Source organism: Salarias fasciatus, chromosome 16, assembly GCF_902148845.1.
Source record: "Salarias fasciatus chromosome 16, fSalaFa1.1, whole genome shotgun sequence".
In the NCBI taxonomy this organism is placed as follows: domain Eukaryota; kingdom Metazoa; phylum Chordata; class Actinopteri; order Blenniiformes; family Blenniidae; genus Salarias; species Salarias fasciatus.
This window is the reverse complement of record NC_043760.1, coordinates 12,041,985-12,061,351: the sequence shown is the minus strand read 5'-3', so window position 1 is coordinate 12,061,351 and position 19,367 is coordinate 12,041,985. Positions and strand designations below refer to the sequence as shown.

General features: G+C 41.2%; 1 protein-coding gene across 2 annotated transcripts in view; it reads left to right on the top strand.

Moving 5' to 3' along the window:
* LOC115402859 (uncharacterized) overlaps positions 1 to 18,731 on the top strand; it is a 78,336-nt gene extending 59,605 nt beyond the window's left edge. Inside the window, exons 4-6 of one of the 2 annotated variants that reach the window (XM_030111466.1) lie at positions 16,445 to 16,579; positions 16,668 to 16,699; positions 18,155 to 18,731. In XM_030111466.1, coding sequence (XP_029967326.1) covers positions 16,445 to 16,579; positions 16,668 to 16,699; positions 18,155 to 18,436 — 449 coding nt within the window. In that variant the 3' untranslated portion in view covers positions 18,437 to 18,731. Of the gene's footprint in view, positions 1 to 16,444; positions 16,586 to 16,667; positions 16,700 to 18,154 lie in introns of both variants that reach the window. The other variant, XM_030111465.1, reaches the window with a different exon arrangement.
* Positions 18,732 to 19,367: the final 636 nt, after the last annotated feature.

Below are 19,367 nucleotides of genomic sequence, written 5' to 3'. Positions count from 1 at the left end.
AAAATAAACTGAAACTTACATTTTCCTAGGGAAAACAAGAAAAACTAAGCAAAATGCAATGTCCATTAATTGGGGAAAAAAAAAACAAACAAACAAAAAAAAAAAAACCCATAAGGTCAGGCACCTGAAAGTTTGTTTGAAGCATTGTGGCAACAGTTTAAACCAGGGGTGGGCATTCCTGGTCCTGGAGAGCTGCAGCCCTGCATGTTTTCCCATGTGTCCCTGCTTCAACACACCTGAATCTCATGAAGATTCATGGCCATGTCCAGCAGATAGCCTGGTAACAAGCCACATTGCAATCAGCTGTGTTGAAGCAGGGAGACATGGAAAACATGCAGGGCTGCCGCCCTCCAGGACCGGGAATGCAAACCCCTGGTTTAAACTGTTGCGACAATGCGCCAAAGTCAGAGGTGCTTGTTGTGGAACACCAGGACAAGACCAAACAAACAAAACAACACAACAATGTCAAACAAACGAAAAATGGACCTTGACTGTAACTTCATCATGAGGACTGATGACCTGCCCTTAGTCTGACCCATCACCCAGGACCTGGTTGCCATGGGAGACCCTGCCAGGGGCATAAAGCCCTGGACAATATAGCTCCTGGGATCACTCGGGCACTCAAACTCCCCCACCACTTTAAGGTGGCAGGTCAGGGGGGAGAAAAAAAAAAAATTCAAAAAAAAAAAAAAAAAAAATCAAACAAATCACATTCAAACTGTTGTGATATACCAAACAAATTCAATCAGCGTCGTTACACTTCGGGATGATGTATACAACATACACTATAACAACACAACTAAACAATCGACTCGGCCGAGGAACCTCAACCCTTCAACACGTGCTTAAAAAAAAGTCATACGAAGACCGAAATCATGAAAAAATATACTAGAAAAAGTGAGTGCAAAAGTTACGATACCATGAAATCAATCATAGGCTTTCCAGAACCTCTAGTCTTAAAAATAAACTGAAACTTACATTTTCCTAGGAAAACAAGAAAAACTAAGCAAAATGCTCTGTCCATTAATTGGGGGGAAAAAAACAAAAACAAAAAAAAAAACGTCATGATGTACAGTATACTCAGGGAGACATGGAAAACATGCAGGTCTGCAGCTCTGCACACACAAGCACCTCTGACTTGGGCGCATTGTCGCAACAGTTTAAACCAGAAGTGGGCATTCCTGGTCCTTGAGGGCTGCAGCCCTGCTTGTTTTCCCATGTCTCCCTGCTTCAACACAGCTGTTTGCAATGTGGCTCGTTATCAGGCCTTCTGCCGGACTTGGCCATGAATCTTCATGAGATTCAGGTGTGTTGAAGCAGGGACACATGGGAAAACAAGCAGAGCTGCAGCCCTCGAGGACCAGGAATGCCCACCCCTGGTTTAACTGTTGTGAAAATGCGCCCAGGTCAGAAGTGCTTGTTTGGTCTTGTCCCTTGTGTTCCACAATAAATAAAACAACACAGCAATGTAGAGCAAACAAAAAATGTCATGAAGTATACTCACTGTCCAAAAAAGGGGACAGAGGATTTTCTGTCTGGGTTTATTCCCATATCCGGATGACTTTCAGTGGCTCACCTGAACCTCAAGCCTTTGACGAATCTTTTTTTTAAACTTTCGTCAGGACGACCAGCCGCCCACCACCCAGCCCGGTGTATCCACTGTCTGGGGGAGTACCAGTTTAGTCGCCGGTAACTCGACCCTGAAGCAGGTAGTACTGGATTACAGGTTAACCAGTAGCAGATTTAACAACCTGACCTGACCGCTAGAGGTGGAAAACAATGCAATGGTAAAAAGCAACCATTACATGAAAACAGTTTGCAACAATTGCCACAGAACACATGAAATGAAAACAAATGTCAACAAAGACCAGAAAAACAAAAAATGGACTGTAATCGACAACAACCGAGATCGAAGACAATTTCATAACGGAAACACTATGCTAAAAAAAGATATCTCTTCAAAAACACACACACACACACACACACACACAACAGAAAAATTCAATCAAATCACATTCAAACTGTTGTGACATACCAAACAAATTCAATCAGCATCGTAACACTTCGGGATGATGTACACAACATACACTATAACAACACAACCAAACAATCGGCTCGGCCGAGGAACCTCAACCCTTCAACACGTGCTAACAATGAGTCATAAGGAGGACCGAAAAACATGAAAAAAATATACTCGAAAAAATGAGTGCAAAAGTTACAATGATACCATGAAATCAATCATAGGCTTTCCAGAATGTCTAGTCTTAAAAAATAAAATGAAACTTACATTTTCCTAGGAAAACAAGAAAGACTAAGCAAAATGCAATGTCCATTAATTGGGAAAAAAAAACCAAACAAACAAAAGAAACCCATAAGGTCAGGCACCTGAAAGTTTGTTTGAAGCATTGTGGCAAGAGTTTAAACCAGGGGTGGGCATTCCTGGTCCTGGAGACCTGCAGCCCTGCATGTTTTCCATGTCTCCCTGCTTCAACACACCTGAATCTCATGAAGATTCATGGCCATGTCCAGCAGTTAGCCTGGTAACAAGCCACATTGCAATCAGCTGTGTTGAAGCAGGGAGACATGGAAAACATGCAGGGCTGCAGCCGTCGAGGACCAGGAATGCAAACCCCTGGTTTAAACTGTTGCGACAATGCGCCAAAGTCAGAGGTGCTTGTTGTGGAACACCAGGACAAGACCAAACAAACAAAACAACACAACCTTGTGAAAAAAAGGAAAAATGGACCTTGACTGTAACTTCATCATGAGGACTGATGACCTGCCCTTAGTCTGACCCATCACCCAGGACCTGGTTGCCATGGGAGACCCTGCCAGGGGCATAAAGCCCTGGACAATATAGCTCCTGGGATCACGCGGGCACTCAAACTCCCCCACCACTGTAAGGTGGCAGGTCAGGGGGGAGAAAAAAAAAAATTCAAAAAAAAAAAAAAATCAAACAAATCACATTCAAACTGTTGTGATATACCAAACAAATTCAATCAGTGTCGTTACACTTCGGGATGATGTATACAACATACACTATAACAACACAACTAAACAATCGACTCGGCCGAGGAACCTCAACCCTTCAACACGTGCTTAAAAAAAGGCATACGAAGACCGAAATCATGAAAAAATATACTAGAAAAAGTGAGTGCAAAAGTTACAACGATACCATGAAATCAATCATAGGCTTTCCAGAACCTCTAGTCTTAAAATAAACTGAAACTTACATTTTCCTAGGAAAACAAGAAAAACTAAGCAAAATGCTCTGTCCATTATTGGGGGGAAAAAAACAAAAACAAAAAAAAACGTCATGACGTACAGTATACTCAGGGAGACATGGAAAACATGCAGGTCTGCAGCCCTGCACACACAAGCACCTCTGACTTGGGCGCATTGTCGCAACAGTGTAAACCAGAGTGTGACCATTCCTGGTCCTTGAGGGCTGCAGCCCTGCTTGTTTTCCCATGTCTCCCTGCTTCAACACAGCTGTTTGCAATGTGGCTCGTTATCAGGCCTTCTGCCGGACTTGGCCATGAATCTTCATGAGATTCAGGTGTGTTGAAGCAGGGACACATGGGAAAACAAGCAGGGCTGCAGCCCTCGAGGACCAGGAATGCCCACCCCTGGTTTAAACTGTTGCCACATTGCGCCCAGGTCAGAGGTGCTTGTTTGGTCTTGTCCCTTGTGTTCCACAATAAATAAAACAACACAGCAATGTAGAGCAAACAAAAATTGTCATGAAGTATACTCACTGTCCAAAAAAGGGGACAGAGGATTTTCTGTCTGGGTTTACTCCCATATCTGGATGACTTTCAGTGGCTCACCTGAACCTCAAGCCTTTGACGAATCTTTTTTTTAAACTTTCGTCAGGACGACCAGCCGCCCACCACCCAGCCCGGTGTATCCACTGTCTGGGGGAGTACCAGTTTAGTCGCCGGTAACTCGACCCTGAAGCAGGTAGTACTGGATTACAGGTTAACCAGTAGCAGATTTAACAACCTAACCTGACCTGACCGCTAGAGGTGGAAAACAATGCAATGGTAAAAAGCAACCATTACATGAAAACAGTTTGCAACAATTGCCACAGAACACATGAAATGAAAACAAATGTCAACAAAGACCAGAAAAACAAAAAATGGACTGTAATCGACAACAACCGAGATCGAAGACAATTTCATATCGGAAACACTATGCTAAAAAAAAGATATCTCTTAAAAACACACACACACACACACACACAACAGAAAAATTCAATCAAATCACATTCAAACTGTTGTGACATACCAAACAAATTCAATCAGCATCGTAACACTTCGGGATGATGTATACAACATACACTATAACAACACAACCAAACAATCGGCTCGGCCGAGGAACCTCAACCCTTCAACACGTGCTAAACAATGAGTCATAAGAGGACCGAAAAACATGAAAAAAATATACTCGAAAAAATGAGTGCAAAAGTTACAATGATACCATGAAATCAATCATAGGCTTTCCAGAATGTCTAGTCTTAAAAAATAAAATGAAACTTACATTTTCCTAGGAAAACAAGAAAAAGTAAGCAAAATGCAATGTCCATTAATTGGGAAAAAAAAAACCAAACAAACAAAAAAAAAACCCATAAGGTCAGGCACCTGAAAGCTTGTTTGAAACATTGTGGCAAGAGTTTAAACCAGGGGTGGGCATTCCTGGTCCTGGAGAGCTGCAGCCCTGCATGTTTTCCATGTCTCCCTGCTTCAACACACCTGAATCTCATGAAGATTCATGGCCATGTCCAGCAGTTAGCCTGGTAACAAGCCACATTGCAATCAGCTGTGTTGAAGCAGGGAGACATGGAAAACATGCAGGGCTGCGGCCTTCGAGGACCAGGAATGCAAACCCCTGGTTTAAACTGTTGCGACAATGCGCCAAAGTCAGAGGTGCTTGTTGTGGAACACCAGGACAAGACCAAACAAACAAAACAACACAACAATGTAAAAAAAGGAAAAATGGACCTTGACTGTAACTTCATCATGAGGACTGATGACCTGCTCTTAGTCTGACCCATCACCCAGGACCTGGTTGCCATGGGAGACCCTGCCAGGGGCATAAAGCCCCGGACAATGTCGCTCCTGTGATCACGCGGGCACTCAAACTCCCCCACCACTTTAAGGTGGCAGGTCAGGGGGGAGAAAAAAAAAATTCAAACAAATCACATTCAAACTGTTGTGATATACCAAAGAAATTCAATCAGCGTCGTTACACTTTAACACTGTTATAAGACCATTAACGCTGTTTTAAGGCCATTAATGCTGTTTTAAGATGATTAACTCTGTTACAAGACCATTAGCGCTGTTTTAAGACGATTAACACTTGTTTTAAGACCATTAACTCTGTTACAAGACCATTAACGCTGTTTTTCCGCCGTGTTTTGTCGCCGTGCTGCTGTGGCTGGCGGCACCTCGCACGACCGCTGCACCGGGGGCCACCGCAAGCCCCGCACGGCAGGGAGCTCAACGCGGCTTCACAACAGTCAGTAGCACAGTATCACACCAGCCAAATCGCTGCTTAACTTCCTGAATAGTATAAGAATAGTAGATTCAGCAACCTTACCGTCTGCCTGGAGGTTATGAATGAATCTCTCATCGCAGGCGTCGCTCAGCGTCACCGAGTTAGGAGAATGGGACCGGAGCATGTTACAGCCTTTTGGAGGGCATAAGCAGCTCCGACCTACACGGTCAGCAGGCTTCCCGCGACGGCTCCATATCAAAACCCCTACATAAAAAAAAAAAAAAAAGTTAAGTCTTTAAAATAAAACACACAACAGAAAAATTAAATAAATTCACGTGAAGTAAAGCTTCCACATGTGACAGTTCTCTACTTAGAAGACCCATCCATTGCTCCAAAGACACTCCTGTGTAAAATGTTGTTCAATGCATCTGCTTCATGTGCTATTGAACAGGAGTTAGTTGTAGGCTCAGGGTCTGCTGTGGCGGCCCAGCCGGCCAAAGGCTGGATTCTCTTCTGAGGGGGAGTGGTCTTCCTCTTCCTGACGTCAGAAAGAGGGAGATTTCAGAACCGCGTGTTTGAGTGTATATTTTCTTAAAAGTGGAGTGCACAATTGAGGGAGGTGACTGAATTTTTCACGTCTGGGGGATCATACAGGACCATACATACATACTCTGGGAGGCAACATGACTGTAAAGACACCTTTTTAAAGTGAACTTTGCATAATATGACTCCTTTAAAGGAATTACTATTCTTCCTCCAACTGCTGAGTTGTTTGCTCCTGTGTTGACTACTGCCTCACCTGTCTCAGTACAGACTACTCCTGTGCTTGCTTCCAGCACAGCAACTCCTGACATTGGTTGAGCACATAACTTGGTACATAAGGTGAAAACTGACTCAACTGTGAAACCAGTACATCAAAAAATCAGACGCTTGCCTTTTGCTGCTGAACTGGATCGCTTACTAAAAGCAGGAGTCATCGAGAAAATCGATGCATCACCATGGGTTTCACCAATAGTAGTCACAGGACGTAAAACTGGTGGAATAAGAATGTGCACAGACCTGCGTGAACCAAACAAAGCTGTTGTTACTGACTGTTACCCACTCCCGAATGTAGATGAACTATTGTCAAATCTCCAAGGAGCTAAGGTGTTCTCTACAATTGATCTTGCTAATGCTGACTACCAACTGCCTCTTCATGAAGAAAGCAGAGACCTTACAGCATTCACTACACATGAAGGACTTATCAGATTTTGTAGAGTCCCATATGGTCTTGCTTCTGCCTCCTCTCCCTTTCAGAAAATGATGGTTGACATTCTGAAAGATCTTCCAGGTAGGCCTGTGCTGTATACTGGTTTGTACCGAATACCGGTTTTTATTTTCATTATGATATGAATTTTTCATATACCGCAATACCGGTGAACAGCCCAAACAACGTCCGAAACGTGCGCAGTGGTAAAGTGTTTCAGCAGGGACCCATTTCACTGCTGCACACCAACAACACGCTGTGTTGTTGGCTGCCGGCGAGAGCTCTCAAAATGAAGCACACGCTGTTTACCCAGAGGAACTAATAACAAAAAGAGGAGCCACGTCTGTGGTTTGGAGGTTTTTCGGCTTTAAAACGTTGGACGTGGATCAAACAACTATCTTTTGCAAATGCTGTCGAACAGAATTGGTTAGCCGGCGGTGCTAAAACGCGCAACTAGCTTCACCACCTTAGCCAAAAACAGGTTTTACAGTACCAGGAATGTCATTAACTAAGATCCACACCCTCCACATTCACAGCTCAATCTGCAAGTAGCAGTCAGACATCCATTCAAGATGCGTTCGCTAAAGGGACTGCAATGAGGCTCGTTATCAGGCTTTCTGCTGGACTTGGCCATGAGTCTTCATGAGATTCAGCTGTGTTGAAGCAGGGTGACATGGAAAACATGCAGGGCTGTGGCCCTCCAGGACCGACTTTGGACACCCCTGCGTTACACAGATGCAAAAGGTGGCACACAGCCACCTACTTTTCGACCAGGAGAAAATGTGAGGGCAAAGAAACCGTACCATGACCCAAAAGCCCAGCCCAGGTTTACTGCACCTGTGACCATAAGGAAAAAAATGAGTCTTAACTCTTTCCAGCTGAGCGATGGAAAAACATGGAATGCTACTCACCTTGCACACTTCCCCTCTGTGGCTGAACAAAACTGTGATGCATCTGAACCAGTACACTCCAATGTTAATTCAAACCCTTCTAAGAAACAGCTTACTTACTTAGTGCTCCTGCATTGGGCTGGTGTCTCGTCTCCAGCCTGCGGCCTTTGGATCAAACTTGAGAATGGCTCTTGTCGGGTGGTCAAGGGGAAGACGGAGAACATGGCTGAACCAGCGAATGCGGAGTTGCGCAGCCAGGCAGGAGGCTCTGGGCTGGTTTGTGCGGGCTCTGAGCGTTTCGTTGGATATTCGCTGTGGCCACCTGATGTTCTCGATGGTTCTGAGAGCCCTGCTGTCAAAGCCATCTATTCTTGTTGTGGCCAGGGTCTTATTTAAGGGCCATGTTTCAGAGCCATATAACAGAATGGAGAGCACGGCGGTGTTGTAGACTTGGAGCTTCGTCTTGTGTGAGATGGCTTGGCGCCGCCAGAGTGGTTTCCAGAGAGACTGCAGGGCAGAGGCTGCCAGGGCTCTCCTGCGGAGAATCTCTGGTTTAAGATCCCCGTTATCTGTCACTGTGGATCCCAGATACACAAAGTTCTTCACATGCTCAACGGTGTCATTACCAAGCAGGATAGGGGGTTGGTCTGTTCTCTCACCAACATGCATGAACTTGGTCTTGGTCCAGGCGACTACCTCTTAAAATATGACTACAAGTCTTGGGAGTTTTACACTGCTGAAGAGTGAAGTAAAATGCTGTTCTGCATCCTGCTGTCATCTTAACTTTTCAACCTACATAACAAAAGTCCCTTATATGGACATTTCAGGATTTGAAATGGAGTATATGCTATGTTAGCCTAGCTTAGCCTTACCTCAAGCAGTAGCTGGAGGCTGGGTCTTCCACGCTGTTTGGTCCATTTGCAACTCTCAGATATGATTGGAAAATGTCCGTTTTGAGTGCGTGGTTTTGCGAAGGCTGAAATACAAGGTGGAATAGCAGAAAAAAACAGAAATCTACTGTGTGGTGCAGGAACGCTGCCATCTGCCATTGAAGTCATGAGACGCTTTGATGATGACGCCATCAGAAAAGGCTAGCCCATTTTGTAGGGGTGCTCATGTTCAAATATTTCAAGCACCCCTACAATTATTGGCAAAAAAAGAAAAAAAATGCATTGGAATTTGTATTAATAATATCATTATTACTGACATACTTAGTACCAGTACAGACCAACTGTGAATATGACTGGTCCGAGGCAAATCCCCACCCCCCCCCCCTACTGTCAAGTGGTTCGCTCTTCATTCTGCTCACGTGCTTTGTGCATGTGACAAGCTGCATGGTTTCATAGACTGATTATGAGTCAAATTCAGCTCTAATAAAGCATTAATTTCATTTGTTAAGTATTGTTTTTTTGTAACTCGTGTATTATTAACTAAATTAAGTGGATGTTCCCTTTTTCTTCTACTTTTTTGGCACAAAGGACTATTCTCCATCATGTTTTCAAGTAAACCTTTCTAATTCTACCCCTCTCCAATATTCAACAATGTATTACATAATTGTCCTAATCCTATCAAAATGTTTAATCAAACATTTGCATACCTATACATTAATGTCATCTAATATAAATGCAATATATGAAGATGCAATACAAACAGTTATATAGATAGATAGATAGATAGATATGACAGCAAGAAGACACCACACCCCTCATTTTCCTCGCAGGTGATCCTGGAACCTGGTGTAAATCACACTGAGGCTGTCACGGTTAGTACTTAGACACAGACAGCACGAGGAGGCAGATCTGTAAGTGTTAGAAGTTTATTTATAGGTCCAGAAGTCGGAGAGTCCAGGCGGCAGGTCAGATGGTTCACAGAACCGAGGTGGTCCGAGGCGAGGTTCAGGGAAGCAGTCCAGGATCAGCATTTAGGTGGCTGGAGAGGCAGGAAGCTGCTGGGCAAGGCGGTGAGCAAAGCGGGATTCCAAACTGAGGACGAGTATAACAAAGTCAACACGAGCGACAACAAATGCTGAAATGTACAAGCGCACATCACACACTAGAGTAGATGTTCAACCCAGCGCTGGCTTAAATAGCGATTGGCTGAAAGCTGAAAGTCATCCCACTGATGAACTGGTCCCACGCTTCTGTAAACAGCCGCTCCAGCTCCACCCACCTGAAAAACAAAACAAGAAACCACACAGCACCCTTAAGAGGACGTTGATGTGCAGGACGTGACACAGGCATCTCTAAAAGCAAAGATTAAAGATAAAAACATAATAAATCAGTGCAACAAGAGTGACAGTGTTGTCATTATGAATTGGAGAATGTACTCACATTTATCACCTACTAGGCAACACAAAAACATGACATTATTAGCCAAGATTTATATTTTAGAACAATATGATGGCATTTTAACAAAAATCGTTCTGTTCCTGGGGCTTGTGTCATTTGGAGTCATTTGTACTTGGACAGTTCACTTGTATTGCATATTCCAACAAGAAGGTTAAAAACTTTTCAATGACAAACAACAACAAATGCAGAAGAATACTCAGAATAAAATGGAGGGCAGGGAAATGAGTTCTCTCCCATTTTTCCAAACTATCAGCAGCTGAAGAGGGAGTGGACGGTGAAAATCCAGAGGGCATCAAGCCATATTTAAAGATAAAACACCACATTTGATGTTTTGTATAGGGTGGGAAGCTAAAATGTTGCCGTTCAAAGGGGTTAGTGTAACGCCAGAAGAAAACAGCTGCCGTGTGAAAAGGTTCCATACCGCCATCACATACATCTAGGTTTCACTTAAAGTGCTTGATCAGGGAATTAACATCTGCCTGGTGACATTTGCAAAGAAAACACAACATCTCTGTACCAACTCAGTGCAGCATCCGAGCTCTCACTTCAGCAACCCTGGGACTCACTCTGGTGGTAGAAACATCTATTTCATAGATGGTGGTTTGCAAAAAGTTGTACATATTTGCCAGATTGTGGTTGTACGAAGTCCCAAAAACAAAGTGAGCTTTAAAAAGCTCCTAAAAACAGGCAAGACAGTCCAGTGACTTGCAGTTTACTTCGTGTTTGTCAATGATGATGAAATATTTGCAGATTGCGCTTCTCTGTTTTCCCACTGCCAGAAGATAGGGTTGACGGCTTTCCTTGATGCTGTCCAGATGCCCTTGGATGCTAGTGCTAGTCTGTGACACAATAACTTAATTTAGTGTTTTTGAAATAAGTCACAGTTCATTAACAGTTTGAGGAAATACATTTGATCGCAATATGATTTTAACATTTTCTTGAATTGGAAACATAGAAACGATCTTTTCTATATAGACTCTATAGAGAAAAATCAAAAACTAATCACAAATATAATGAAAACTTTAAAAAAAATTTTCAATTATTAATAAGCAGGTTTGAATGAATCAGACATACTGCTTTTGACTTTGGATGCACAATGTGCTTTATCAGAGTAGTTGCTGCTAGCCAGTAATCAGAGAGATTGCTTCTTATCACAATGAAGTACTTTTAAAGCACAATGAAGTACTTTTAAAGCACACATTTATCTATTTTGTTTAAAGACAAAAATGATAGCCAGCTTAACAGATAGCTTTCTTTTTACAATTCAGACAATATTTCAAAATCCATTAACATTGGTGTACAGTACTAATCAAGTATTGATAATCAAATGCCATAACTGTTGTATGACCTAGCTCAGTTTAAAACCACTTCACAAACATGGATATATACATGCAAACACTAAATGCCACAGAATTTCTTAAACAGTTTCTTAAACAGGAAATAGATTACCTCCCTTAAGTTTTCCTGCTCTTTTGATTTCTGCATCTTTGGATACTTTATTAAAATTGGTGGTTCTAAAATTCCCATATCTGTTCTGACCCTCTATATTGCTGGGAAGGCCTACTGTCCTGATAAAGATGCACACCTGAAAACAACCACTCCCAGCTCTTAAAAAACAAAAAATTATAAGCGCTACCCATGGCAGCCACATCTTCCAAACTGCATTTGACTATAACCTCACCTTAATTAACTTCACAAGGTGGTCACTGGCTTCCCTTGCAGAGGGGCTTTCCTGGTTTCTTGCGGCCATGAGGTGATGGTGGCAGAAGGTGCACAAGGACCAAAATGGCAGATATTTCACTGTCCCATCCTGAAAATGAAAATACAGAAATTTGTTTTCACTAATAAGTCATAACACTTCCTTCAAAAACAATCCCAAATTATTGTCCCGCCCAGCATACCATTTTGTACTTATCTGTAGATTCAGCATTTTGAAGCAGGTCTTGAAGTTCAGCCGTCTGTGTGAGGCCACGGCTTTGTTGAAGCACTCTCCTCTTGTAGACTGTGGGCCACTTCTCCAGGAACCTTGTAGAGATGGCATCACTAAACATCAGACTAAAAATCTTGCTCAATCTGCAGACAAGAGTGATTAAGACAGAGCATTAACTAATACTATAGTTATGAAGGATATTCACAGTTTCATACTAATGGAGTTGAAGGTCCACATACCAATCCTGGAATGTCAAAGAATCTTGAAAAGACTGAATATGTCAGATGATTTCACAGGATCATGAACCATTTTTGGCGATAAGTAAAGGTCTGCTTCATCTTCTCCTCGACAACTTCGTCATCTACTGTATGCTTCATCAGTGCAATGGCCTCTGAACACAGGGCGTCCGTGCTCAGCCAGCTCTCCTCCACAAAGGGCTCTCTATTACCTTCAGGACCGCCTGTAACAGTATAGACATTTTTCAGATTACTGTCAAAAATAATGAATTTCAGTAATAAACAGACCCGTTTGTGTGAGCAACCATTGGCGGGTCCTCTTTTGTCCCTCTGATGCTTCTTTTTGAACAAATCTCTTTCTCCGTGCCAGATACCCACTCCCATCTTCTGCATTTGAAAAATGCTCCTGAAAAGACATTTGTTTGTGGTGAGCTGGTTGTATATATTTTCAGTTTTTCCGCTTATAATATACATATCCACTGAAAGATTTGCTCAGTAAAGGTTTGGAAGTCAAACAATTTTTGGGCTTTTTTTTTTTTAGGAAAGTGAAGGAGGGCATTAAAAAATCAGAAGTTGGACTGAACCACCATATACCAAAGTATTTTCACTTTTAGAGATTAAGACTCCCAAAGAACAGAGGTGAAGGAGAAATGGGTTAGACTTTGTTTTGATTCACTTACATAACCAAACCTGCTCCTACAATCAGCCAAGTATGGAAACAAGGAATTGATGCCCCTTGCGTATTCCTCTTTAACACACCTTGAAGGACTCGTCCTTGACATGCACACAGATACATAGACATCACTTTGAGATAAAAATGTTTGTATTGTAAACTTGAAAGAAGAGGGATGTTTTACTACTTGATTCAAACAAGGAATTTTAACATGTATAGGTTAATTAACGTTCACTTGTCATATGTGCAACCAGTATCTTTACCATAGTCACGTCTTCTGGAATCAGTTAGGCTTTTTGTGCAGGCATACTCATTCAGGATCCTCTCTCCTCCAGGCTTGTTACTTCAAATATTTTCAATTTTCTAAATAAAAGTCAGATTTTTTTACTTAATGATCTAATCAAGGAACAAATATTGTAATGATGGTCAGGTTGGATTTTCAAAAACCTTTCAGAAAAGTGGGTATTGTGAAAAGTCCATTTCTGAAGTGTATGTACTTTTTTTTTTACAACTGTGTTGTGAAAAATCTCATATCATTTTATAAAAATGTCATAAAAAGTAACAAAGAAACAAGGTAACAGTCTTGTAATATCCTCAAATAACATCATGCTTGTGTGCCTATTTTATTTTTAATTATTTCAATGAGCGGCCGGTGAAAGGTTAACAAGGACTGGCAAGAGCTGTACAGTAAAACGTGTCAAAACTTCAATTTACCTGTCACTTATCACTCACAATGTTAAAGTCTCAAATTTTGTTTAAAAATTCTAAAAATGTGAAAAAATTTCTGCTGAACTCACCTGAGCTAGAGAAGCATTCTCATTTGCATGCCTTTGAGTAGAACTTGGCTGCAGTATGATGGTGCTATCGGAGTCCCCCTCATTGTCTCCAATGAATCTTTCGAAAGAGCAACTTGCAGAGGAGCTCATTGAATCTAGCAAACACGATCAGATTTGACAGGTGTGATTAATACAAACAACTACACAATGTTAGTCCCATTCAGGTTTGGAATAGGAAGTGACAGGTTAACACAGAAATGTTAGCTTTAAATGATCAGGATCAACTCACCATCGGGATTTGGTTTTTCTAGCAAACAGACTTCCAGCATTCCAAGGTCTGGATTCTTTAGAAGAAACTCGAACACATCCTCATCAATTTCAGTTTTGGAGTCATCAAAAGTTTTGAGGTCCAGGGTTGGAATGTCATATTTCTTGACAACAGTGATGACAAAGTAGAATTGCAATTTGCTGAGTATTAAGAGTAAATCAAATGGCATCTTATCTTGACTTGTAGGTAAAATATCAAACTGACTCAATGTGCCCTTACAGGTAAAGTTCACTGATCTATTTATTAATCATTTTATTTAATAAGGGACAAAAAAAACTGTTAAGTATTAAAAAACTACACTACAACTAGACTTACCCTCTCTTTTACATCAGTTTAAATAAATTCAAGCTTGAATTATAAGTCGGATGAGGTTGGTGGGTAGTAGATGAAAGATATCCATCTTTCTTTCTATTTGAAAGATCAACCGGACAGGAGTTAGAAGCAAACTTTATCTACAACATCTATGTTGAACATCAGTAATGCTGTCTTTTTTGTAACAAGTTTTAGTGCAACCATGTAAATTTAAAGTGGCCCTTAAAAAAAAAAATTCAAATCTATAATGCTCATGACATCAATTACATTTTCCACTCACCACATTCCAAAAAGCATTTGAAAGTCAGTTGGCCCTCATAACAAATGTGCTTTTGACGATCTCCATACTTGACTCGTACAGCCTGCATCCTTGATAACAAGAGAAGAAAGTTCATGTCAGTTGTATAGTCACGCATATATACACGCCATCTGGCAGATTTACCAAGAGTGTATTGGCAACTCATTAGATGTACAATCCCACAATGACTACAAACAACTACCCCAGAATATGCAAATATTAAAACAGATATGAGGAATATTTTGCTATGCCTCTAATGATATTCTTTATTCAGAATACTGTTAAAATTTCACAACATGATCATTATTGAATTAGGCACAAGGAAATCATACATGACTACTGTGGACATTAAAGAACATTTCTATTAAATCATTAAGTGTTTGATATCCCAAAATTCACATGAATGCATGAATTACCATAATTCTAGCTTGCTTCACTAACAACACACCGACAATCTGTCACAGACCCGTACCTCAGATAATAATGTCTCACTCTATTACAACCAGGCGTTTGCTTTCAACAATAAATGCCCACAGTGCCATCTACTGGCCAAATGCTGCAACTGCGTAAAATATAACCAGGTGTGCTCCTGAGTGAATGGAATCATACCGAAAATACTTTTACCGTAACTTCAACGCAGTTGATAATTATTACTCCTTTTATTTGTCCAGATTTAAATGTGGGACAATTATTGCCCCATTTGGTCTACTTTAAGAGCAGCTACATGCTATCCCGCCCCATATTAATGGTTATCTGCTCCTTAAAGCATTCCGTTCAGAGTCAAATGCACGTGCTACACCCGTTCTCACCAACACAGAAGTTCACAAAACCCCCGTTAATAGACAAAAGAGAGAGTCAAACACGCAGGTTGAACGTGATTGACTGCAGCAACTCTGGGTCAGCGCCATTTAGCCATTCAGTTCAGAGTCAGATACACGTTACAGCGCTCTCTTGCTAATACGCTAACTCCTGAAACCTCTACAGTCTTATAATATAACATTCTCTCCACTAAGTGAACGCAGTATTTCCCTTAGTAAGCCCAGGATCCAATAATTATTGATATGACAATAAACGTTTAGGATTTGAGTTGTGAGAGCTTAGCTATAGTTTACCTGTTTCACTTTTCGTCCATCACCTTTAGTAAAACAACAAATAAAAAAATAAAAAAAAAACCAATGAACTTACCGGCATTCTTTTAGTCCGACCTCCAAGTGAGTGTCATTCTCACTCCCTTGATGTCTTCGACTGATCAAGCACTAGACTCCAATGACGCCAAATCGAAAGGAAGTCGGTGGGCGTGGTGTGTTTTACACCAATTGAATGGGGTGTTTTCACAGCTTCACTACTTCCTGAAAATAACTGTGCACATTCATTTCCTGTCTTGCATTATTGGCCAAACTGATTAATCCAGGTGTGTCTGGTTTAGACTGCTGCAACAAGACACACCTGGATTAATCATTTTGGCCAATAATGCAAGACAGGAAATGAATGTGCACAGTTAATTTCAGGAAGTAGTGGAGCTGTGAAAATGGCCCATTTACTCTGAAGTTTTGATCCAACTCTATTGGCTCCAAGTAAAAATTGTGCACCAGATTGAAATCATGCTTGTAAAGTTCAACCATTTTTTTTCTTTCTTTGTAACTGTGAGTTTATAGGTGTTGAGAACATGCAAACTCAGCATGAAAAGTCTCACAAATCAGGACTCGAATGCTCAAATCAACAGTGCTAACCCCTACAGCATAGTGTAAGCCCCTCTTGCAAAGTCAGTCATATCGATAAACTCTACTTCATGGCCGCTTGCTTTCCCAAGCTTATTGATCCTGGTAATAAATCAAAACGGCACACTGCACCTCAGAACACATCAGTTCCAGGGAGAGCAGACTGACCAAGTTGTGTTTCCTCATACAGGACCGGTAGATGGGCGAGTGCCTCAAGCCACTTTCGTTGCTACTGGTAGCAGCGGGATCCTGGCTGACAGGCTGTGTGGCGTCACAGTTGACGGTGAAATCATCTTTTCAGCGTCTGTAAAACCACCTGAAGCATGTACAGGTAACATTTCTACTTCAGATGTTTTTCCTCAGTGAATACCACAATTGTTTGAATTTTTTTTTTTTTGTTTGTTTGTTCCCAGGTACAGTGAGAGAGGAACAAGCTCTTCCTCAGGTATGCACCGTGCACTGAAAGAAAACACAGTATCGTCTGTGAATGTTTACATAATATTTTTAAGTGGGTACAGTGATGTATATTTAGTGGAACACTTGAAAGAATTGATGCAGCCTGTCTGGACCCATCCGTCATTTTCGAAGGAATGTTGTGCTTTTAGAAATGTTTTTGCAAAAGACAACGTAATAGATGTGTAATAAACACATTCCATTATTATTCCCGGTGGTATTTAGCTGGTATTTTACTGGTAAAGCTCAAATGAGATCACTGGATATGACAACTGAACTAAATACGTCTTGTTATTCTAATCACACAATCACTCGCTGCTAAATCGAAATTAGACAGTCTAAATAAAAGCTAAGAGTCAAAAGCCATATATAGGCAGACTGATGGTACAGTGCCTGAAACCTTGAGTGCCTTTTCACCCATTTTCCCTTTAAGAGAAGGTGTTTCTTGGCCTGGGTAATATCAATAATCTCAGTTGAGAAGGATTTTAAAAATTGATTTTTTTTCCAGCTGTGAAAGTACTTTTTTAAACATTGTCTTGAAATGCACTCAAAATGCAATAACTCCAGCCAGCCTTGAACACATACATTTTACTTCATTTCAGGACAAAAAAAAAAAAAAACAGTTTTTCCAGATTTTATGCAGCATGTGTAAAGCAGAATGTCTAAATTAATACATTATTGGCCGTTATTATGCTATTGACCATTATTACAGTGTTAGTTCAGACATCTTTGTTCATTGCAAGCACAATATGAGAGAACATGACAAATCAACTATTCCTGACATGACGGACCAGCATCAACAAACATTGAAGAAACTAACAAATAGTGAAGTTAAAGGTGCATTAAGGAGTTTTTCAACTTTAAAAATACTTATTTCCCACTTTAAATATGTTACAAATATTCAATAATGTGTACAATGTGCCCTGACATATTCATTGCAAGTACCTCTAACAGCGCTAAATTGTCACTTGAAAGTTGCAGTGCCGGTCCGGCACCAGAATTTTTTTTGGGAGAATTTGAGATGATGTGACGTGATGCACGATCCCGCTGACCTGATATCCTTAGGTTTCGTTTTGTCCACCATTACTCCACCGGACGCTAAGCAGCAACAACTGAGCAGTATGAGGATTGATCTTCCAGAAAGTAAGAAAAGGCCGGCTTCCAGCACTGCCACAACTCCAGCACAGACCCCACGCAGGCAAAAGAAAGTTAAATTTTACTCGAGCGCTACTAAAAGAGCGAGCAAGGAGTTCCCCTCTTCCGTGCACGTACATGGACACAAGGCACAGGCACGACTGTTTCACTAAGCTGCAGTTACGCCCAAGGCCTCCAGGGGCCGTTGTTTCGCATAAAACGTGCAAACTCCTTAATGCACCTTTAAACATCTTCAAACTGCACATTGAAAGTTACTTGTTCATACCAGATGTTGAGCTGCTGTCCTCCACAGGGTCCCGCAGTGAGGAGGATCACTGAGCACAGGGTGGAGCTCATGGACTGCCTGAGAGCGGATCCCATCATCCTGCAGCACGTGCATGCCAAAGGCCTCATCAGCTACGTGCAGTATCAGGACCTGAAGCACATGACTAAGCCGTCGCAGGCCGTCACCGAGCTGCTGGACGTCCTGATCGGGAAAGGTCAGGAGACCTGCGCCCAGTTTCTGCAACTTCTCGAGGAACCAGACTGTCTGGATACTTATCCTCAACTCAAGAACATTCTAGACATGAAATAGTTGAATTGACTGAGATTTTCATGCCTTTCAAAGCATATTACAAATATCTGATGTTACAATTTGTAAAAACATTTTTGATAATGTGATTTAGACTTTAAAAAAAGTCCCTTTTTTTTTGTTTTTTTACATCATTCATATATTTCTTTGTATTTTTACACAAAGTTGCAAGAAACACTGATCTCTTTGAGTTTTAAATATTGCAAATACATCTGAATTATATTAGTCTAATAGTAAAAATTAGATCTACAGCATGGCTTGGCAATAGTTTTAGTATTCACTTCCATTAAAATGTCACCTGAGCAAAAAATATTTGGCAATGTGTTTTTTTTTTTTTTGTTTTTTTTTTGAAGGAACAACGGAAATAAAACAAATTTTATGTAAGATGCAAAAACACAGAAATCCTTTTAGCTGTAGATAAAATTTCTACATATGGGTCCCGTTTGCACATCACCTGAAGTGAAAATGCACCTTTTTTACATTTTCATTTCATAAAATTTTGTGTTCACACATCGTTTTGAAAACGATGTGTGAAGCCATCCTTTGACACAGTTTCTGAATGTTTCCCATCATGTTGCTGAAAAATTCTGTATTTTTTCTTTTTTCTCAGATATCAGGAGCCAGTCTGTCGCAGGGCTGACATATATACACAGACATACAACTATTTACTCACTCACACATTCATACCGAGGGGCAATTTAGGGTGACCAATTAACCTGACATGCATGTTTTTGGACTGTGGGAGGAAGCCAGAGTACCCGGAGAAAACCCACGCACACACAGGGAGAACATGCCCCTGCCGGTATTTGAACCCAGGACCTTCTTGTTGTGAGGCACAAGCCCTAGCCACTGCATCACCGTGTGGCCCACCTTTCAGACAATGTCTCATTATTGCTGCTTGGTGGTTTAGTTTGACCTTTTGCAGTGTTGGTGT